The following is a 22,745-nucleotide window of genomic DNA, read 5'->3' as shown; positions in this document are numbered from 1 at the left end:
GCTGTATTACTCTCGTGCTCACTAGATGGGCTGCAGACAGCCCTGCCGACTGATGTGCTCCATTTATGCATAAAACAAGCTTCCACGTGCTGCCCTACTTGCTAGGGCCTAGAAGACATGAGAAGAGATTGTCCCTGGCCTCTAATGAGATTGTCAATTGGGGCAATTTGTGATATGGACACTTCTCCATAGATCAAGACCTGATTTCATACGGATCTCTCACCCAGGAGAGGGGGAGGTACTTGCTAAAACTTTCAGGAATGTTTTAAACATTAGGGTACTTGCTTGGACCTTTCTCCCCTCCTCCCACAGAAACCAGCTCTCCCCACCTTTCCTCCCTGTATATGGCCAAGGGGGCCACTGCCCCCCATTGCACCTATAACACCCATCCCCAAACAGGGAGAAGGGAAGGATCAACCCCAAGAAAGTTGCCCTCCTTTGCCATATAGAGCCCTTAATTACGGTGGCTTGTCATTGGCCTGGCCCTCCTTCCCAGGATGCTCTTTCCTCCTCCGCTGCCTCCTCCTGCCCCTCTGGCTTCTCCTCCCCTGCAGCATGAGGGTCCGACAGGAGACAAGCTGCAGCGATAATTAGTGGGGCACTGGATTCCCTGACCAAGCCTCAGGCTGCAGGTTGTCCACTAGCTGCCCTGCACGGACCGTGCCGGTACACTCTAGGTACCCAGAGCATGTTAACATAGCCCAGCAGGGTCTACAAGGGAACTGAATCTTGGGCAGGGAATTCAGCAGCACCCCAACCCCTATAGGCAATTGCTGCAGCTGGCCTCCTATCAGACCCTCACTGCACAGTCTGAGCATGTGCCATGGGGGTGGTGGAAAAAGAACAGCCCCCCATGGCCAGTGCTATATGGGGTGTTCATCGGATCCAAGCAGTGGTGTGACACTTTTGCGTGCGCACACACACACACACACACAAAATTAGCTTTGCTTGAAGCCTGAATTAGTAATTTTGGAATTACATGTAAACAAGCAGGAGGATTACTGAAAATGTAGGGAGGCATCTCTGCATGTGTGGTCACGTCTGGAGCGGGGTGGTTTTACCTAGATGTGTCCTGCTGCTTACTGAACACCAAATGCTCACAGGCCAAGTGCATGTCTGAAGCAAGCCCATTGCCCCCCGTTCCTCAAGACAATCAGGCCTGTAACACTGTGGGTACAGATTCTTAACACTTTCCTTTTCTGTGTGTCCTTTACCAAAGTTTGGGGCTGTTACAGGTACCCATTCCCAGGCTTTGGACAAGCTGCCTATGTTCAATGAAACGTTTATCCCCTTGGATCATGCCATGGATAATGAATAGCTGCTTCCCCCTGCCCCCCAAACAGGATTTCCACACACAAAATCCCAGACTGACTTTTGCTTATGAAGGTGCCACTTGGCTCTAACTTTTCTACCTGGTCTGAGATATTACACTGCAGGGATGCAACACTTCCATGGAGGGATTGCTCACACGGGTGGTTTCTACTGCATCTTGCCCCCAGGGTGATCTACAAAGACTTCTCCTTTGCTTTCACCCCCAGCTCAATGATCTTCCTCTGGCTGTGAGTCCCTTTGCCCTGCTCCTAATCCAGAACGAGTCGCTGTACGGACAAGATGCTCCCCATAGCGTCCCAACGTTCAGTGCAAGTTATGAGTAACCTGTCCCCAGACCTGTCAAATAGAAAGTCTGTGTCAGAAGTTTTACTGTACCCAGATGGCAAAAACACCTCAGCGCCCTGACACCCTCAACTAAACCCTATGTAGGCCAAAGACTAGGTTTGGATGTGGAACGTTTATTAATTCCCTTTGATGGAGAGCACTATGTACACAGAACAGCCACAGAAGGTTACTTCTTGGTTTCCTCCTCCTTGGAGAGAGTCTTGATGATCTCTTCCTTCTTGGCTTGCAGACGTTCTTCACGGCGCTTGCGAGCTTCCTTGGTCTTGGACCTGCGAGCTTCCGCCTGGTCACTGAAGATGAAAATAGTTTTCATGAACATACATGGCCTCAGCCTCAAGCAACCCAGATAAACCCACCCAGCTTTTACCCCCACCTCTATTTTTCTCCAGCCGTAGGAAGCTGTGGTAGAGAGATGAGGTGTGAACACACATTTCACAAACACCTCATGCACCATCAACTGCTTTACAGCTGCTGTTTATCAGGTTACTAAACCCATACACTTCCTCACTAGCGCTTTGCAATGTAACAGAGACGTAAGTGCAATTTAGTATCTTGTTCAGTAACACCCCACTGGCCTACTAAGTAATATAGGCAGGCATGAATGGGATCTACCCTTGGCCAGGATTGGGACTGAAACAGGTCCTTGGACCAAACGACAGCACATGGGCTTGCTGTTGTCTTTACTCCTTCTCCAAGGACACCACACAGCAAACTTGTTTGTTAGACAGTGCCCTTGAGATCTTGACAAAACTGGTCAGACCAGTGATTGAAGTTAGAAAGGAAAAGTAATGCATGATCTGCCAGAACCCATTTGTCCTTCAATTGTCTTAACTTCACCTCTTCTTGAGAATGGATCCTTCAATGGCAGGGTCTTTGGACAACATTCTGCAAGGGAACTGGCCCATCCCCTGAAGATGTGTGTTATTTCCTGGGTGTTTAAGTCACACAGAAGGGCAAAGCTTGTATAAAGGGGGCATTCAGGTCATACTTGGATTTATTTACACCATTAAAACCAAGTCATTAATATCCAGATCTGTCAACATTTATGAAGTATTATTTTGTATTCCACTGAGCCTTAGGCCTTGTCTACGTTAGAAAGTTTTGCTGCTCTAACCATACTGGTATAGTAGAACACTCCTAATGTGAATGCAGTTATACTGATATAAGAGGGCTTATACTGTTATAAGTTAAGATAGTTTGCACCCATACCAAACCTTAAACCAGTATAGCTATAGGAGCAAATAATCCCCTAATTGACAGAGCTATAGCAACATAACTATGACCAGGCTTGGATAGTGAAGAGATGTTAGTGAATTTCGTTTGTTTCCAGTCAGTTTCACTTTACAGGATGCCACAATAAGAGAATCAATGTCTTTGTAACCCAAGTGCTGAAAGCTCATGGAATCACTTGAACTAGTACTGAGCACTTTTAAAAGCTCACTTGTGCAAAACTTAAGTCTCGGACCTGTACTGAGCTCTAAATCGCTTTAATAATCAAACACTTACGCCAGGAGCTTCTTGCGAGCCTTGTCTGCTTTGAGTTTGTGAATGTGCTCCATCAGAATCCGCTTGTTCTTGAACACGTTACCCTTGACCTTCAGATACAGGCTGTGATACCTAACAAAAGAGAAGGGACCAGGTGAGGTGAGAGAGCTCACTGTGTTGCAGGAAGCAACACTCATTTGTTTGATGGTGCAAAAGAGGAAATACGAACTGTGCAGCTTCCAAGACATCTTGAGTGACTCAAGATAAACAGCAGTTGTGTCTTGTCTGCAGTGGACCACCCAGTGACCTTTGTGTCCCAGAGTTTTAAACTTAATTTAACCATTCTTCAGCATCTTAATCTACCACCACACACGACTCCCTTGTCCTGCCCTCCAGTTTCAGCAGAGGAGCTAGTCCTGAGAAGCACTCGCTAACATCAAGATCATTCTGCAGCAGCTTTCCAGTGCCCTTATCCACTGCAAGGGATTTATCATTTACGTAAAAGGTGTGTTTAATCTCTCTTAGCTTTCCCCTTTGGCATCTGTTGGTTCAGGTCTAAGGTTACAGAGCCTGCTGCAAAAGCCTTGAAGAGCAGAGGCTGGTGTATCCAGGCGGATGGGGACCCTCTTCCCCACCCACCCACACCCACCAGCAAAGCAGCAGCAAGGCAGGATTCATTTGGCTCTCAGACTTACATATGGCGGTCGATCTTCTTGGACTCCCTGTATCTGCGAAGCAGACGTCTCAGAATTCTCATTCTCCTCATCCAGGTCACCTTCTCGGGCATACGAGCATTGGCTGTACCCTTTCTCTTACCTGGAGGCAGACAGAAAGATGTTACAGAGCTGGAACACAGCTAATTACCAGTGAGCATCCTTGCCAGTGTGCTTAACACTTCTGCTTGCCTCAAAATCCAAGGAGTATGATTAACAGCCCAGCTGCTTTACAAGGCCCCTCTTTGGTACATAAGGCAATCTATAAATCCACCCTCAGCAAAGGTCTCTAGAGTTTGACAGACGTTTAACCCCAGTTATCTAGAGCGAAGCCAGCCATCACTTACCGATGCCCATATGCCTGCCCTTTCGGCGGGCCAAGGTGTTTTTCCTGCATCGGGCACGGGAGTGAACAGTCACAGGCTTGCGGATTATCAGACCATCCTTGATCAGTTTCCTGATCTGCTGACCTGGAAACCAGAAGAGATGTTCCATGTTGAAGACATCAAATGGAACAGAAAATGGACAGCATGAGCAAGGCAAGAGACTAACACGAACAAATTTTACTTTTCAAAAGGAGTTTTTGGGATGGATTACAACAACATTTAAGTCTAAAGGAATTTAAGAAGATTTTGACCTTCTTTACAGAGGCCCCTTAATTAAGTTTGTTTTCCTCAGGCAATCCTGTTGCAGTCCACCACAGGCCTACATGAGAAACATTCTCCCAGTCACTGCAGTGCGGACCTGAATGGAATAAACATATTTTATAAAGATGTCCTTTGGGTCCAGCTTCTGCCTCCATTCTACCTGCTGGATCTGCCAGCTCAGTTAACACAAAAGGAAGCCTAGTCCGTGAGAAGGGACAAACTGTCTATTTTTCAGTGCTCGCAGTGAACTGTATCTCATGTATTTCTGCTCTTCTCTCTTTTCAATCGTGCATCTCACCTGTTCACCACTAGATATCCCTGTGGTTGGTGTTTGACTAGATAGTAGTAACTCCCGTCCCCCCAAAGAACATCCACACTTGTCATCACATTCTTGTGTGAATTCTTTCAGTGTGGGTTTAGCCGAATTCTAGAATTTGGTCATTTACTGCTTCCAGTTAACAAGGGAAGGCAATTGCTACACGCCTGTAAGTCAGCAAAACCTTTGAATATAAAAAGGCCCATGAAGAAGGCAATTCGGTTAACTACTATTAAATTAACCTTTCTACTACCGAGCCTGTAACAAAGACAAGTTGAGATCACTGCCTCTTCTGCAATATTCAATAATTAGCAAGGCCCACAAATCATACCAGAAGATAGCACTAGCAAGTCACTTAATTGCCCAATGCCCATGTGGAAGAGAAATGGTTACTTACGAGAATTAGCATTGGCAATCTCATTGGTCTCATTAGGATCCAACCAAACTTTCTTCTTGCCACAGCGCAAGACGCTGGAGGCCAGCCTCTTCTGGAGCCTGAGCATACTGAACAAACCAACACACATGGCTTAGAACAGGCAGCCCGCAGTTTAGTGCAATGGAAGATCACAAAATTTTTCACTGTTCCAGGAATGCTCAAATTGCAGTCTAGCTTTATTTAAATGTATAAAGGGTCTTTCATTGGAGAGATTACAAAGCCTAATGCAAGTTAATTACATATGGCACTGCTGAAATGTCGTCACCTCTGAAGTGAAAGGCAGCAATCACGTGGAAATCCGGCATGTGGCAAAACAGTGTGAGTGGAGAAATTGCCGGCAGTGATGTTGACCAGATCAAACTCTTATTAAGGAGGTTTTCACTTGTGGCAAAAGCTCAGAGCCGAAGGTGGCGGGTGACACATTAAACAGAAGATGGGATGAAGTTTCTAACAGCAACTAGTGATTCTGGGCCCCGGCCACTTGCGGTGCCTCATGCTGGCCACCCAAAAGTCACCGTCACTTTGGGAGTGAGGCCCAGCTCTCAAGTGCCCAGCGGGATCCCCCTGGGGTGGGAACAGTGGGGAGATCCAGCAGAGCGGGGCCTTTACTGGGGCACCACCCCCAGCGCGCGCCCGCGCAGCCCCCCCCCGCTCCATTCCAGCCCCCCCCAGCGCGCGCCCGCGCAGCCCCCCCCCGCTCCATTCCGGCTCCCCCAGCGCGCGCCCGCGCAGCCCCCCCCCCCGCTCCATTCCGGCTCCCCCAGCGCGCGCCCGCGCAGCCCCCCCCGCTCCATTTCAGCCCCCCCAGCGCGCGCCCGCGCAGCCCCCCCCCGCTCCATTCCGGCTCCCCCAGCGCGCGCCCGCGCAGCCCCCCCCCGCTCCATTCCAGCCCCCCCCATGGCGCGCAGCCCCCCCCCGCTCCACGCCGGGGGCGCCCCTTATCGCCCCGCTGTCCATCGCCCGGGTCCGGGCTGAGGGGACGAGCGAGGCCCCGGATGGGGGCAGGGGAAGCGGCTCCTCACAGCTAGGCCCAGGCCCAGGCCCAGGCCGAGGCCCACCCGCAGGCCCGGCACCGGCCGCTCTCCTGAGGCGAGGCGAGGCGAGGCGAGGCGAGGCCAGGCCCGGCTCAGCTCGGCCCGACGCGCCACAGCCCGCAGCGCCCAGTCCCCGCCGCCCCCCGCCCCGCTCACCTCATGGCGGCAGCGGCCCTAGCGCTGAAAGGAAAGGGAGACAGCAGCGCCGGCCGCTCCCACTAGCAGCGCGGGGGTAGCTGGGTGGGACGTACCATATCACCCCCTCCGCTCACAGCGCCTCCCCTCCCCTCCGATCCCGGCTCGCTCCACCCCTCAACGGGGAAGAAGGGGCCAGAGCTCGGTTCCGAAGGAGAAAGTGCGGACGGAACCGGGAGTCTGAAACATATCTCTCCACCCCCCGCGTCTGGGAATGGTACGGCCCGGGGCGCAGCGGCGCCTGCGCAATGATCGCGGAGGCGTGCTGCCCGGACTAGTCCGGCGGAGCGTTCGCCTGCGCGGGGGAGGGAAGCTGCTCAGGGCACCACGTGGAAGGGGGGTGTCGGGTGATCTGCGGTCTGGGGAGGGCTGGGCGCACGGAGGAGCGTAAGGGCAGGCGTGGGGTGGTAGGTGCTAGGGGCCTTGGGGCAGATCAGGGCTGGGGGGCAGTCAGGGGGTAGGAGCTGAGTTCATGGGGTCAGGGGGGGGGAGTCCTGGGGCATAGAAGATCAGGGCTGGAAGGGAGCTCAGGAGGTCATCTAGTCCAACCCCCTGCTCAAAAGCAGGACCAATCCCCAACTAAATCATCCCAGCCAGGGCTTTGTCAAGCCTGACCTTAAAAATATCTAAGGAAGGAGATTCCACCACCTCCCTAGGTAACCCATTCCAGTGCTTCACCAACCTCCTTGTTAAAAAGTTTTTCCTAATATCCAACCTAAACCTCCCCCACTGCAACTTGAGACCATTGCTCCTTGTTCTGTCATCAGCTACCACTTGCTGATGTTCTGTCATCAGCAGGCTTAGGGGGTGACAATGGATCACAAATTGAATATGGATCAACAACCTGATGAGCTGAGGAAAAGGCTAGAATCATTCTGGGGTGTATTAACACGCATGTCCCTGTGTAAGAGGCGGGCGGTCATTGTCCCGCTCTGATCGGCACTGGGGAGGCCTCCGCTGAAGCACTGTGTCCAGTTCTGGGCACCACGCTTTAGGAAAGATGAGGGCAAATTGGGCTGAGTCCCGAGAAGAGCAACAAAAATGATCAAAGGTTTTGAAACGCCGAGGCGCTTCCACAGAGGAAGGTTAAAAAAATTGGGTATATTAGTCTTGAGAAAAGAAGATTGAAAACAATCTGCAGGTAGGCTAAGGGCTGTTATAAAGAGGCTGCTGATCAATTGTGCTCCATAGCCACTGAAGGTAGGACAGGTTTCAGAGTAGCAGCCGTGTTAGTCTGCATTTGCAAGAAGAAAAGGAGGACTTGTGGCACCTTAGAGACTAACCGATTTATTTGAGCATAAGCTTTCATGAGCTACAGCTCCCTTCATCGGATGCATGTGATGTAGCTCAGGAAAGCTTATGCTCAAATAAATTTGTTAGCCTCTAAGGTGCCACGAGTCCTCCTTTTCTTTTTTTGAAGGTAGGACAATAAGTAAAGGGGCTAAGCTGCAGCAAGGGAGATTTAGGTTAGATGTTAGGAAAAACTTTCTAACTATAAGGGTAGTTAAGCTCTGGAATAGCTTCCAGTGGATCTTGTGAAATTCCCATCGTTGGAGGTTTTTAAGAACAGGTTGGACAAACACCTGTAAAGGATGCTGTAGGTTCACTTTGCCCTGCCTTCGTGCAGGGGGTTGGACTTGTGGTCCCTTCGAGCCCTACATTTCTGATTCTGTTCTAGGCTGGAGGATAGCTATGTCAGATTGGAAGTTAGCCGTGGGGTAGGAGCTAAGTTAATGAGGGACAGTAGAGAAGTTATGGGATAAGGTGTGCTAGGCTGGGGGCCTGGGCCAGATCAGGTGTGGGGGTAGCTATGGGATAGGCTATGCCAGGTTAAAGGCCGGCCATGAAACAGGAACCAAAGCTATGGGGCAGGCCATAATCACAGCTTTGCAGGTAGCCATTGGGCCTGTATGTGCTTGTCCTTGACCTGTAGATGGTCACCACTAACCCAAACTCATACAGTGAACCAATGTTAGACCTTGGAATGGTACCCAGGAGTCCTGACTCCCAATCACCTCTTATCCCTGCCTTCTGGCGCTTTGCAAACATTAATTAATCCTCACAGGCCCCATGTGAGGTTGGTAAGTATCAGTGTCACCGTTGTCCAGCTAGGGAAACTGAGGCACGAGGGGGCCTAACTCCCCCCTCATGCCATGTCAACCAGGAGCATCTCCATGAAAAAAGGGGTAATGTAAAACCAGAGTCAGATTCAGGCCCAGAGAGAGTCACTGATTTACCCCATGTCCAAGAAAGTCTGATCCAGAAAGGGGCTGAAATTTGTATGAATTTGGGGTGTTCAGAACTTCTCCAGGATCTCAAAGCTTAAGAGTTCTTGGAACAAGAGGAGAGACTAACAAAAATATAAATGTATAAATGGTCCTGTTTCTTTAAAAAGTGATTCTCCAATTGCCTCGTCTGCAAAATATAACTGAAGCTCCACTTTTAAACTGATACAAATTCCACTCAAGCAAAAATGTCACTTTTTTTTTTATAAACTAAAAGTTGAAAAGCACCCAAATCCCCACTTTTTGCAGCGTTTAGGCATATTTCCTCCTTTGAAAGTCATGTCTGAAAATTGCAATTGGCTAGTAAATCAGACCAAAGGCTAAGGCTGCTTGTTAAATACTCAGACTAGATTCCATCTTATGGCTCATTTGGAATCTGGCTGGTGTAAAATGATCAACATATGGTAGGAGAAGGAGACCTGACAGGAACAGATTCTTGGTTCATTAAGCGAGAAAAACACAGATAAACACAGATTTAGGGAGTTTAAAAACCGAGTTGTTGTTTTCATAAAACAAACTCCAAACCTGGAAATACCTGCTAAAGGAACGTGTGTTGGAAACTTGGCTCAGACCCACTGGCTCACCAGTTCCAGGATCCTGCCTCTAGCATTGGCCACACAGGCTGATGCCAAAGAGAAAGGCAAATAAAAATACATCCCCATAACACATTTGGTCAGACCCCTGGGTCTGTACAGGGGAGGGGAGATAGTTGCTTCCCAGCTCCTGTGGAAGAATCATGTTTTGCCCTATGCTCTCCAGGGGAATTCCCCTAAACTGGAGGAATTCCCAGGTGGGGAAATCTGGCTGTTTTCTCACATGGTGTAAAAGCACCAGAATGAAGCCTAGAAGTGGGGTTGCAGCATTTATAGAATGCTGCGGGGGTTGGTGTGATATTGTTTATGCCCTTATCTCTCCTAGGAAACAATGAAATTTGCCAGAGGTTCCTGTCTATGTGTTTTCAAATGTCTTCCTTAGCATCTTGCACTGGGTTTTGTTTTCCAGTGGATCATTGCTCACAAAAGGTACTCTGCTCCGCCCCAGAGGTGGCTGCATCTATTTGTAAAGAGCGCTATGGGGGGAAGGACATCTCCTTGAGGTAACACCTTATATTGCTGGCATTTAGGATGGGCCTGAGGCCATCCCTTGCTGCCTCACAGCAGCAATCCACCCAGGGGCTCCACTGGCATTCCACCATCTGCTCGCAGTGTTTACTACTAAAATGTGGAGGTGGTGATTAAGTGCGCCTGGCGGGTGGAGAGGCTCTGGCCATGTAAAGGGAGATCTGTAATTGTGTTATACTCCCATGCAGCTGCCTGCTGTCTGTGTGTTCACCTTCCCTCCAGCAGCTCTTTCCCTTCTGCTCCCCCCCCCCAGCCCCATCTCCCAATCTATGGCTCCCTCTGCTTACCCATCATCTTTCTCCCATCCCCCCACTCCCCTCTCCCTCCCACTCTTCCTGCCCAGCTTCTGTTCGCTGCCAGGGTCCCTGGGGGGGATTACGGTTGCTGGTGGGTTGTGGGGGGAGGGAAGGGGGGACAAGCTGGAAAAACAATATCCAGGAAACAGCTGCAGCTGTCCGAGATGCTCAGTGAATTGCTCCTCTCAGGAAGGTTAACTGGATGGTGTCTTCACAAACAGGCCGACATGGGAGAGGGGAGCCTCCAGGCTAACCCTCCTGGAGAGGCTGCTGCACTGAAGCCCAGGTAAGACCATCTCCCTTGTCCTAGCTGGAAGCAGGATATACAAGGAGTTTCTGGTCTAGAGAGGTCATTTCCAATCTGGCCTGGCATTCCCATGTCAGGAGAGGGGGATGGGTAGGAGTCACATCTGGATTTGTGGGACTGCTTAGATACGGGTTTTGGTCCAAGCCCATCTCTGGGGTCTAGTCTGGCAGGGAGGGGAGAGATGAGAACACAGCCTGCTCCATGCACTGGGAGGGTCATGTCCAGGGGGAGACCCTGAATGGTGGTGGGACTATGTCTGCATGGCCATGATCTCCAGCCTCCCATCTGCCCCTAACTCGGGATCCCTAACTCGGGTGTCTCATGACATCATGAACGTCGGGGAAATGCTGGAACATTGGGATCCTTCTGCAGATGGGAAACCTTGGGAGAAGTCGCGCCCTCTGGGGACTCTAGGATTTTCTGCTTCCAGCTTGGACAAAAATCAAAGGAGAGCAGCCTCCCACCTCATGGTGTGGATGCTTCACTGCCAACTGGAAGCAGGAATGGGACGTGCGGTGCGATGGGTGGGAAGAAAAACAAACCAACCAACCTTGTATCGATTCAGGGCTTGGTTTGGAGTTTGGGACGAAGAGGCCGGGGCAGTTCTGATGTCACTGGGACATTCTGGGCCCAGTGAGGGGTTCTGTCACTGTCTGCCTTAATGCGACAGTGCTGTGTCTCAGAGACCTGACACCATTAGCCAGCACACAGGCCAAAGGTCTCACCCTGGCTTCCAGCAACTTAGTCACTCTTTGCAGGGCCCTTCCAGTCCCAAGTCTTCCCCATTCCATCTACCCCGAGTTCCTATTACCAGGCACTCGGACTTTTCCCTTCTGGTTTGTCACCCCCGAAGGTGTGCAAAGAGCCCCCAGGTATCAGTTCACTTTGGCGGACCCACTCCACCCAGTTCACGCACCAGAGACCTGCTGGGGGCAAAAATTAACAAAAAGCGTATTTAATAGGGAAAAAAAAGTCACAGATTCAAAAGTGAAACAGGAAAAGCAAACGCAGACCAGTCACACAGAACAAAAAGAGGCAACTTCAGACTTTACCCTTCTATATTAGACAAATCCCCTTTTCTACTATAAAGTACCTGTTGCCTCCGAATGGTTTCCCAGCATGCCCTGGCCATCATAGAAAGACCCAGCGGTTCAGGGACAGCTTTGCACTTAAAGGCAGCCCTTCAATTTCTGGGAAAAAACCTCAGACACAAACCTGGTTTTAAAAGGCTTTTTTTTTTTCTTTTCATTCCTGGCATGGTGACTCTTGGGTATTCAGAGTGGGGGGAATTCCCAGTTGTCTCCATGTCTTTCCATTAACTCTAATGGTCCACCATTGTCTTTTCCTGGTTGGACAATGAAGGGGTACTTGAAGTTGGTTTCCTGTAAGCAACTGGCTTGGTGCCCCTCCCATCTCTGCCTGACCCCTTCACCACCTGTTGCGAGGTGACGCTGTAGACGCACCACAGTTACAAGGTTCTACACGTATACACATGCAATGGCACGTACCTACAGTCATACCCTGCATGCAGCTCTCCTGGTGCTCCGCAAGTCCAGAACATCACAAGCTTTCATGAAAGACCTTCCATGATGTATTCATCCACCATCACATTGTATAGAACCAGGTGAGTCAATTGCATATTCTTTGGGGTTCAGACCCCCTTTTCGCCCCTTGGGTGTCTGGACCCGGATTGTCACAGTCATCCAAGCTGGATCCCCACCCTCCAAAGTTGGGGGAAGGCAGCGTGGTCTAGTGTGGCTAGAGCCTGACCGGATGCCCGGGTTCTATTCCCGGTTCTGCCACCAATTAGCTGTGTGACCTTGGGCAAGTCATTTCTCTCTGTGCCTCATTTTTCCAGCCTGCAAAATGGAGATTAAATATGATTCAGTGCTTGGGCACTGCCGTCACACCTCAGCCCGTCAGTGATAGATGGGTTCTAATCATGGAAAATCTCTCTTGCATCGGGTGTCCCGTGTTCTTGGACAGTTTGTCTCCCAGCTGCAGAGGCCAGGAAGGAGCCAGCTCCCTGGAGTGAATCCACAGCTCCCTGCAGAGAGGTTCATTTTTAACCTTCTAGGGCCTCCGTGCGGCTTGGGACTGGACCTCGAACCTCCACCCTGGCAGAGGGGATGTGGGTTGATCTGTCCCTTCAGATCCACCCCCTCACTCTCCAAAAGCAAGGAGACAAGACTCCAAAGCCACCTCGGGACAAAAGCAAGCTGAATGGGACGGGACACAGGGACCTTCAGCAGTCTGCTCAAATCCAGTCTTGGGCAGTTGTGGTTGAAGCCGATTACTGCCTAATTGCTGAGGTGAGATGAGTGCCATGGATCTCAGCTCAATTCTAATTGGACACACGGGCACTGGTCAGTCTCAGTGTTGGCATGCTCAGCAGAGAAGACAAGCATTGAGTAGGTCGTTCATAGGGAGTCAAGTCAAAGTTCCCCCAGCCAGGGGCTCACTGAGCTCACCTGACCAAGCCGTGTCAGTTTCACAGCCAATGGTACCCAAGGGAACAGCCCATCTCACCACCTTTGCTGGCCCTGCCTTGATGGATCAGGCCCTCGTTTTGAAGCTAGGTGGACTGGATGCAGCTTTTCAGTGTGAGATCAAGGGAGACTCGCTCACCATTCAGCCACCACACCTTATAGGGCGGGTTGAGATCCACAGACGGACCATATGGCCAAGGGGAGGATTCAGGCTCTGGGGCTGCCCAGTGGGCCCCTTTCATCGAGCTGGACACAAGGGTTTATTTGCTGCACTTTGGTTTCCAGAGCTGTGCATGTTATCTGGGTAGCCAGCCCAGCCCAGACCTACGTCCCTCTCCACTCTGGTGTTGGCGCATCCCAATGCTCAGGCAAAGCCGCAGCCCAATTAGGAGTGAGACAAGGGAGGGGATGGGGAAGCGCAGACCCAGGTCCCCATGCTTCATTCCTAATTAGCCACAAATCCCACCAGCCATGTGGATTTTCTCCCCTATCGTCCCAGGGACATTGATGCAGCCCCATTTGCTGCTTTGCCCCTGCCATGGTGCTCCCTCTGTGCTGGGATGTAGAGACTGCATGGCATGCGGTTGGCTCTGAGGATCATCAGGGCCTGTTGGGAGCCCCCAATGAGCCCTGGGGCAGGTGGGTTCTCAGGAAGGATCTGGTGGGGGAAAGGGGTTGGGGTGAAAGGAGGGTGCAGAGTGAAGTGGGAGCGAGGTGAGAGGGTTAAGAGCCACAGGGAATCTTGCACTGAGGAACAGTCCAGGAGAAGAGCATTGGAGACCCAGGCCAGCCATCGCTGCACAGTAGGGCCAGCTAAGCAATACAGCTGGTCGCTTTCCAGCAGGCTGTTGAGGCAGGGGCTCTGGGAGGCTGTGACCTATTCCCAACCAAGCTCCCCTGGCTGCATGCACATCCCGGCAGCATGGCACCCATGCCTGCACTGACCCTGTGACCTGACGGGAAGCAAGGCAATCCGGCCCAGCGGGGGATCTCCGCCTTGGTGCCCAGAGATCTCTCTCAAGCCACACCAGGTTACTACATGCTCTCCAGCTGGGGTGTGGGTTGGAATGATATGTCAAGAGCCCCCCCTAGGCACACTGCCTACTAGGGGCAGGGACAAGGAATCCCAGCCCTTTGTGGGTCTGGAATAGCTGCCCAGCAGGGCAGTAAAATACCCATGGCCATATCTGAGCAGGACCTGGGGGAGTCATAGGGCAGTGGTGTCCTCAACCCCCCAGAGCAAGCTAGAGCCATCTGGGCAACAGGGAGGGGACTGATCACTGGAGCCCCCCGCCCAGCCATCGCCCTGGACTCAGGGGGCTTTGTGTGGGGGCAGGGAGGCATAAGGCCACCCCCCAGCCAGTCCTTCACCCCCTGGGAGTCCCCACTCCAGGGCTGACCTTCCCTGTCATCTGCCCCCCCCCCCCCGGCACTGCTGGGCAGCCAGGCCCCTCAGTAGGGGGAGATGGGAATCGGGGTGTGTGGGGGGGTCTCCTGGCTGTATAGGGGCTGGTTGGATGGGTGGGGGGGTTGTCTCTCCTTCCAGCCTCCTGGGCGCTCCCTTCTCCAGCCCCTCCCATCGCTCAGCCCCTCTGCTGGGGGAGGGGGGCGCTTGGACCACCCCCCCCCCGGGGGCCGGCGAGCCCCCGAACCTCGCCGCGCCCCCCCCCCTTTCCGCCCGCCCCGCCTGCGCATTGTGTGGCCGCCGGGAGGGGCCGGCCGGCGGCCGCCCCCACACGCGCCCCCGCCCCGGGCTCCTCCTCCGCCGGGGCTGGCTTGGGACACGAGTCCGGTGCGAGCCAGGCCGAGACGCCGGGAGCCCGATGGTTCGGGAGGGCGGCATGGCCCGGACACCCCGCAGCTCGACCCAGGAGATCCAGATGGACGTGTTCGACAACCCCGGCCTCCAGGTGGGACCGCGGGAGGGGGGGATAACACCCCCCCCGCCACCGCCGCTGGGGGGGCGTCTCCCGCAGCCTGGGGGGGGGAGCTTTGTAGCCAGAAATAGCGGGGGTGGGACTGGACCCGATCGGAACCGGAGGGCGGGTGGAGCCGGCCAATGACTCACTGGTCTCTGCTTTTCCCGGGGTCGGGGTGAGTCTTGCTGGGGGGGGGGATTCGAACCGATGTGGGGGGATTGGAGGAATCTCAGCCTGGCTGCGGCTTTCCGCCCTCCCCTCCCCGGGGATCAGCCCTTCCCAGCTGCCCTCGGCTTTCAGCCTTAGCACAAAAGCCCTGTTGGCCCCACCGGGCTCCTCCTGCCCCAGCCAGGCCAAGCGGGGTCCCCCCACCCCATGCCCTACATCCTGCAGGTGTCCCCCGCATGCCCAGAGATCACAAGGGAGGCGACCCCCAAACTTTGCAATGGGTGCCAAAGCTAGCCGAGAGGAGATGGGAGTGGGGGTCCTAGGGGTGCCTCCCCCGGAGCTGGAAGAGTGCGGTCTCCTAGTTAGAGCAGGCAGGGGACGGGGCGTCCGGGCACCTGGGTTCTAGTCCCCGCCCTGCTGTTCGTTTGCTGTGTCACCTTAGTCTCCCCAGCTGGAAATGTGGGGAATGATCCCGAGGGGTTTGTGGGGCTGGATCAGTCCCGCTGCGTAGGGTGCCCTGGGCTGCTGCCATGAACGGCAGCTAGCGAAGGGCAGGTGTCGCTCCGGGAAACTTTGGAACATACAGGATAATTTGGGAAACCCTCTCCGGAGTCACCACACCCCTTTCCCGCCCCATCCCCTTGCCAGTTGGTACCAGGGGACTTTGCCTCTGCTGGAAACAGGCCGTGAGCCAATGTAGCAGGAGGCGGGGATGCCAGCACAGATGGGCCATTGCTCTGATGTACTCAGGTGGGGATCCCAGTGGCAGGTTGGACCTGTTGGTCAGGGCTAGTGAGCGGGGTGGGGAGGGGGACAGGATAGCAGTGGCAAGATGGACCCACTGGTCTGACCCAGCTCAGCACATCCTCCCAATCACGTTGCTGGGTGTTGTCTACACGCAGCCCCTTTGTCCCCCAGCACCAGGCGATTTGGAGAAGCAAGTGGGGAGAGGCTCCCGGTAGCACCCAGACACCCTGGCAGTGCCAGGCCCTCAACACAGGGCTGGGAAACACCGAACCAGCCTCCACCAGCTTAGGATCTGGCTCTGTAAATGGCCATGATTAACCCTTCCCCACCTGGAGAGCCACCAACCCAGTGCTTAATTTGTGCCAGGGCTGAGCCCGGACCCCTCTAGGCTTGGCAGGTTGTAGCCCCAGCACCTCCGAGCTTGCAGTATCGGTACCTCTTTCGTTACAAATTATGCCCTGCACCAGCCCTCTGGATGGGGGATCCCAGCCGCCCATGGAGGCACAGTGAATGTGACGGGGGAGGGGCCCTGATTGGAAAGATGGGGGTGGGGAAGAATCCTAAAAATACCAACTCCTGCCCTGCTCAGAGACCACGTGTCTGTGGGTTGGGCAGCAACTGGGCCCAGCTGTCCCTCTGGGATGCGCCTGGCTCATTCCGAGACCTGCCCCAACGTGTCCTGACCGCTTGCCCTGTGCAGAAAGGCCTCACACTCACTGGGAGCTTTGGGAAGAACCGGTTGGAAAAGGACTGACGCCCCCGGGCTGTGATGACCCTGCCCGCATCGGGATGGAGGGAAGCAAGACTGGGACCTCAAGGACAGCAGCAGAAGGGTCCAGCAGCAATTGACCTTCTGTAGGGAGCACTGGCTGCGGGTGGGGTGGAAATCTTGGCTACTCCAACCCCAGCCTCTCCCAGCAGGAGGTGCTGTAGAGGATGGTGCAGGAGCGCGGGCTGTAGGGAAGCTCCCAGCTGCTAGCTCCTTCTGTCTAAGTCTTTGCCACCAGCCGGGTATTTGGAGCCTTTGCCAGGCTCTGTTGGAAGAGGAGCCGCTAGGTCATGGGATGACTCAGTAGCAGCAGGTGTGTTGTGTGTACGTTTGCATGGCTGCTGGGGCCTGCGTGGGTGGGAGGAAGGAGAGCACCAGAGCCTGTGCACGAGGGGGAGGAGTGGAGGTGAGCGCATGTGTCACTAGGGAGGTGTTTGGAGTGTGTGTGTGTGTAGTAAATCGAGTCTGTAGTAAGCTCTGATTGTGTGGGGGTGGGCGTGTGTATAGTAGGTTGTGTGTGTGTGTGTGTACACAGCTCGTTGCACGGAGATAAGGGTGTGTGTGGGTGTACACAGCTCTCATTGCACAGAGGTGGTGTGTGTTTGTACAGCTTGTTGCATGGAGGTAGGGGTGTGTGTACAGCTCCATGCACAGGGTAGGGGTGTGTGTGTGGATCGCAGCCCCACCCCCTTCATCTCTTTGGCAGCTGGGGGCCTCCCCTGGAGGGTCCATAAGCCTGGGACTGGAACCCCTTCCCTGGGCTCAGCCTCTGCCCCTGTGGATCCCACCCCGCCCCTGGCACAGAGGGGACTGCTCTGGGCAGCAGCAGGATGATCTCTGGAGCCCACACTGCCCCCACCCTGGTTGTGGGGCAGGGAGAGAGTTGAGGGGGCACAGACTGGCTGCAAATCCAATCAGCCCCACATCCTCTCTCTCCCCCCCTCTCCCTGACGACCAACTGGCTGATTCAATCCGAGGCCCCTGAGGATGGCCCGAGAGCTGCTCCATGCTGAATCAGTTGCCTTTGCTAGGCCCAGTGGGTGTGATGTGTTAAACACCCCACACCTCTGCACGCAGACTGAGCCCCACCATTACCTGGGCACAGGGGGAGCTCTCCGGATCTCACTGGAGAACACAGCTCAGGCCCCCACCCCCTGTACATCTGTCCGGAGCTCGGCCCCAGCCCTGCAGCGCCCATGGGGACAGGTGGGCAGACGCCTCACCCCGCCCATCGACACGGGGCAGTAAAGCTGCTCCCAGGCTGTCTTCCCCACAGGGGCCTCTGATGGGCAAGCCACTTCCCTCTTCTGTTCCTTGGTTTCCCCTTCAGCTAGCTGAGCATTTAGGTCCTGCCCCCCCCCCCCCCCGAATATGCCATGTGATCGATGGTTACCCTATAAACATGCTGCTGTCTGTGGGGTAGGGGGGTGGGGTCCCCCCCCACAGTTCTTGATTCCTCCCCAGAGCAATATGGGGGGCCCCGGCAGCGGCTGCAATAAAGGCCCACCCCGATCCAGTGCCGTTTGCCCTTGACTGGCGCGCGCCTCCCTGTTTCCATCGGGGTGAGCTGACATGGCCGGCATTGCAATTAGCTCCCCCCCAGTGATTAGAGCCTGGCTGTGACGCCAGATTGGTTGGGAACCCAGCGAGGCTATTAAAGCCCTGGAGCTGCCTATTGATTGGCACCCACATCAGGTGACTGTGCGGCGTTCGGAGCCAGCTGCTTCCCTGGAGGGCGACCCCTCCCTTCAGCCCTGCCTCCTGCACTCCCAGTGTGCCGTGTGAGTGCCAGAGACCTGTGGGGGTCACTGGCTCCTTTGTGGGAGACTCAGCAGCCCCATAGGGAAGGGGATCCCATAGCTAGGCCAGGCCCAGGTGGGTGTTTAGATGGGGACATGTCCTAAGGGTCTGCGATCCGAGGGATTTTCACAGTGGAATAGACCATCTCAGACCATCTCAGCAGGATGTTTAGCCTGGGGTCCATCTGTCCCCAGCCGCTGGCCCAGGGGAAGGCAGCCTCCTTGTGGTGTGATATGCTACCGTGAGGGGAGAGATTCCTTCCTGGCCTCACGAGCTGATGACCTGATGCCCTGAAGCATTAGGCTTGTCATCTGTATTCAAGCAGCTCACTCTATTCTCAGCCATACGGATGTCTAGTGTGGTCATAGGACTCTTTATAGGCTCAATTGGAGTGGGGCTCCTGTGTTCTGCTCTCCGCTTTCCCATTGACTTGCTGCGTGGCCATGAGTAAAGCATTTTCCCTTTTTGTGCCTCGGTTTCCCCCCAGCGGTACAGTGGGGGTAATGATACTCGCAGGAGAGGAATGAAGTTTAATTAATTTGTGCTTGTAAAGTACTTTGAGATCCTCCGATGGAAGGCGTGGCAAAGCAGATTTCAGGGTAACTCCTCCATTAACTTTAGCAATGTCCCGCAGCAGGGAGTTCCACAGGTTTCTGGTATGCCATGCAGTTGTCTGCTCCCGCCCCTCTGTAAGCACCTGCATGCTCGTTAACCAGGCTGTCCCTCCCTCCTCCAGGGGAAATACAGCAAGCGGAAGAGCAGGTTTAAACGCTCTGATGGCAGCACCTCCTCGGACACGACTTCCAACAGCTTCGTCAGACAGGTAAGGACAGCGGGGTGGGAGCTCCCATAGCCTCGGCATCCCGTGTTCAGGAGAGGGGACAGAGCCCCAGGGGTCCCTCGCCATGAGATGTGGGATTTAACTTGCTTTGCACCATTGATTTGGCAGCTGGGAGTGTTGAAACTAGATGTAATACAGCAGCGTAGGGCAGGTGGTCCCATCGCCCCCTAGTGGCTAGCCCCAGTTGCTGTAACAGTCTCCTCCTTGCTCTCAGTTACTCCTTTAGCTTGAGCAACAGGGTCTTGAGGGTTCAGTGCTGAGGATCCTGGGTTCGATCCCTGCCCACAGCCACAGCATCGTGTTCCCAGCTCTTGTGCTGTTCTGTTTCCATCTGCCAAGTGCCATGGCCGGCCCCTTTCAGTCTAAAGCAGCTACAGAGTGAGGAAAGGAACAAGAAAGAACTAACGTCAAGTGCCCATGGGAGAGAATGGGGTGTGTGCGTCACCCTCAGCAGTGCAGAGACCAAACCAGTGCCTACCTCTGCAGGCCAGTGGAGAATCCACCCTCCCGCCCGAATCTACAGTTCGGTTTAATCTGCTGTGTTTCTTTAAGGGCAGAAATGGCATCTTAGTAAGACCGGTTTGTACCGCTGGAGGGTGATGGAGTTGGGGACGCAAGAATTGCACGGTTCCCTTCCCCTTTGGTACGCTGACTCTAGGCCTGTAGGAGAGGAACCTGGGCATCTAGGGGGAGCCCCAAGTCAAAGCTGCCCCTCCCCCCCCAAGCAGGGGAAAGGTCACAGGAGGGCTGGGATCAGAGCCCTGGGGACTCTTTTCATCCTGGGGCTGATGTGAGCTGTGTCCGTGCCCATGCCCACACAGCGTGGCCATAACCCCTTCGCTGCCAGGGATGCTGCCCGCACACATCGGGGGGGGTGGGGGTGGCAGGGCGTGCTTGGCTGGGGGAGGAGTGGGGTGGGGGGCTGGCTGTAGCTGGCAGGGTCAGGGGAGGGAAGGGGTTAATGTGCCCCCTTTCCACTGTACAGCACAGCTCTGCTATGACTCTTCTGATGCTTCTCCCATCCCATTCTTTCTGCTCCTGCCCTGATCCCTGCAGCGCCCCCTGCTGGGGAGACCAGGGCTGGAGTCGCCGGGAGCTCCCCCAGCCAGCGCTCTGGCCCTGTTCCCCACAATGCCCCCACACCTGGCAAAGGCTCCCCACAGTGCCCCCCCACCCCCAGCAGAGGCCAGGACTGGACCAGCTCTGGTTTTCTCCCCATCCATAAGATGCACAGAGCCAGCGCTCCTCCCCCTTCAGGGCAGGGAGGGGAGCTGGCTATCGATCCAGCAGCGTGGGTGGGACTGGAGTTGACGGCTGGGTAGATCCTGCAGCGTTGTCTTCCCCCACTCCCTTTGCTGTCACTCCCCCCACCCATTCCAGCCACCATCACTCTGCGTCCCCGTCCCCCCCCATCAAACAGCCCAGAAACATCTCCGAGCCGGAAGCAAAGCAGCGTGGTCTCCATAGCAACCCCCTGTGGGGGAGGCGGGGGGGGCTGGAATAGACATTAACTAATGAAACAGCTGAGTCCCCGCGAGATGGATGGTTTGTGGGGGGCAGCATCCCGGGGCCAGGCCACTGGGGGGAGAGTGGGGTGGTCGGTCCAACCGGCGCCTGTCTGTCTAGAACCAGAACCCAACGGCTGCGTCTGGGCAGGTCCCCAAGGACCCAGCATCGAAAGCTTCAGCCCCTGGAGCTAACGGGGTGATCGCCTGGCAGCCCCCCCCCTTTCCCGGTTCTGCCCTATGGGGAGCCAGCCAGTGGGGGAGACTCCGAGAGAAGGCACTGGCTGGGCTGGATGGAGCTCGATCTCAGGCGGGGGCGAGGTCATCACCCCCAGGGGACGGGACAAGGCCCCAGTGCTTGGGACGTTAGATTTTGCACTGGACTGAGCCCTACACTGGAGGGCGGGGGGCTGGAAGTCTGGGCTGGGGTGGGTGTGGCTTAATCCCCTCCAGCGCGCCCCCCCCCCCGTGTGTGAAGGGGAAGGGGATAAACAGCTGGAGAGAGGGGTCCTATGACCTGTCCCCCCAGTAGAGGGGGGGGGTGAATGGTTCCCATGGCAATGACATGGGAAGATGCTGGAGGTGGCAGTTACCCTGGAGAAGGTTCCTGGAGCGAGGCCCCCATGCAGAGAGAGGATTTAAAGGGCCAGCTTGCCTTGTATTTCCACCCTCCAGAGCGAGAGGGAGAAGGCTGGAGAGGTGCCCTAGGGAAAGCTCTGGGCCTGGCCATTTCCCTGCTGCCCCCTGGGGCGATGATGAGGCTGCTGGGGTCACAGACCTGGGGCCCGGGGGACACGCACCTGGGCTAGCGGGATTTTCCCTGTGCCCTGGGCTCATTCACGGGCTCCCGAAAGGCCCTGAACCCTCCATCCGCCCGAGGGAGGGCTCTCCGCCTGGCAGTGGGCCGAAAGCGGAACCTTCCACCCAAAGAGACCGACCCAGTACCCATCGCCCCTGGATCCTGGATCCGAACCGGCCAAAACCCAATGGAGGCGCTTCTCAAACACCGCAGAACTGAGTGGGCCCGTTCTCTGTGGTGCTATCATGCGTGAGCCCCCGCAGTGAGGCTGGGAGGGCTGGTGGAGGGTGGGCTGAGTGGCTGCCTGGGGCGGCTCAGGTCGCCTGTGAAGGGGGTGGGGGATAGATCTGGAATAGAGGTGGGAAGGGGCGGGGGGGATCTCCAGCTCAGAGGTTGAGCCCCGCTTCAGAGAAACAGCCTCCGGTGGTACGTTATAGCCCCAGCCAGGGAGGCCATGAGGGTGAATCCAGGGGCTACATACCTAGGAATATCTGATGGGATGAATCTCAGCCTGATTCCCACATCTTGGGGTCCTGGGGGTGCAGGTCCTTTCGGAGAGCCCTTCCTAGCCTTGCCCGGCAGAGGGCAGCGTGGGCTCACTCATGGTAGTGGGGTGGGTTCTCAGCTGCCTGCCCCACCCAGGAACAAGCCCAACCCGATGAGGAGGGAGAACTCCCTGCTGGCTGTGGGGCTGCCCACTGACAGCTCCCTGCGTTGGGGGGCTGGACCTGGCTGGCAATAACACAGTAGCTTCTGGAGGCTAGTAAGCGTGGAGGGTGATGGGACGGAGGCTGGAATGGGGTCAGCACCTTGCTCCAAGGTCAGCTGAGGTTTGGATGGGGGCGAGAGAGGCTGGTACCTTATGGGGCCCCCAAAGAATGTGGAACCAGGGTCCCCGGAAGCTCGCACTTTGTGGGGAGGCTGGGAATTGGGTGCAGGGACTGCGGGGGCCCGGGGCAGGGTCTAGCTCTATTTGGGTGTTAGCAGTTGGGTCATTCGTATCTGATCTCCCCCCAGCAGTGTTAATTGGGGGGGGGTTCCCAGCCCCCCCTCCCCCCAAAGTGTGTGCGTGTCTGCCGGGCAGTCGAACCTGGCGCTGTGCTGCCCTCTGCTGGCATGGGCTGTGAATAGGGGGTACAGAGCTGTGCTCTGCAAACCCACCTTCTCCCCTCTTCCGGCTTTTCCTCGGGGCTGAG

The 22,745-nt window shown here is 55.2% G+C and overlaps 2 protein-coding genes across 5 annotated transcripts in view; one reads left to right on the top strand and one right to left on the bottom strand.

The window, feature by feature from the left end:
• Positions 1–1,774: 1,774 nt before the first annotated feature.
• Positions 1,775–6,605, bottom strand: RPL19 (ribosomal protein L19). The gene is made up of 6 exons (XM_048830491.2): positions 6,465–6,605; positions 5,236–5,342; positions 4,223–4,345; positions 3,858–3,978; positions 3,184–3,294; positions 1,775–1,967 (listed from the first exon to the last, which is right to left on the bottom strand). The coding sequence occupies exons 1-6, from the start codon at positions 6,467–6,469 to the stop codon at positions 1,844–1,846; spliced, it is 591 nt and encodes a 196-aa protein (XP_048686448.1). The 5' UTR covers positions 6,470–6,605; the 3' UTR covers positions 1,775–1,843.
• Positions 6,606–12,504: 5,899 nt separating this feature from the next.
• The window catches only part of CACNB1 (calcium voltage-gated channel auxiliary subunit beta 1), a 32,056-nt gene continuing 21,815 nt past the window's right edge, over positions 12,505–22,745 (top strand). For 2 of the 4 annotated variants that reach the window (XM_075123562.1, XM_075123563.1), the window contains exons 1-2: positions 12,505–12,824; positions 19,141–19,227. In XM_075123562.1, the coding sequence (XP_074979663.1) occupies positions 12,642–12,824; positions 19,141–19,227 (270 nt within the window). In that variant the 5' untranslated portion in view covers positions 12,505–12,641. Of the gene's footprint in view, positions 12,825–14,713; positions 14,912–19,140; positions 19,228–22,745 lie in introns of those variants that run through there. The other 2 variants (XM_075123564.1, XM_048830472.2) reach the window with 2 other exon arrangements.

Source organism: Caretta caretta, chromosome 27 (genome assembly GCF_965140235.1).
Source record: "Caretta caretta isolate rCarCar2 chromosome 27, rCarCar1.hap1, whole genome shotgun sequence".
Lineage (NCBI taxonomy): Eukaryota > Metazoa > Chordata > Testudines > Cheloniidae > Caretta > Caretta caretta.
Note: the sequence above shows the minus strand (reverse complement) of the source record. Positions and strands in the feature narration are given on the sequence as shown.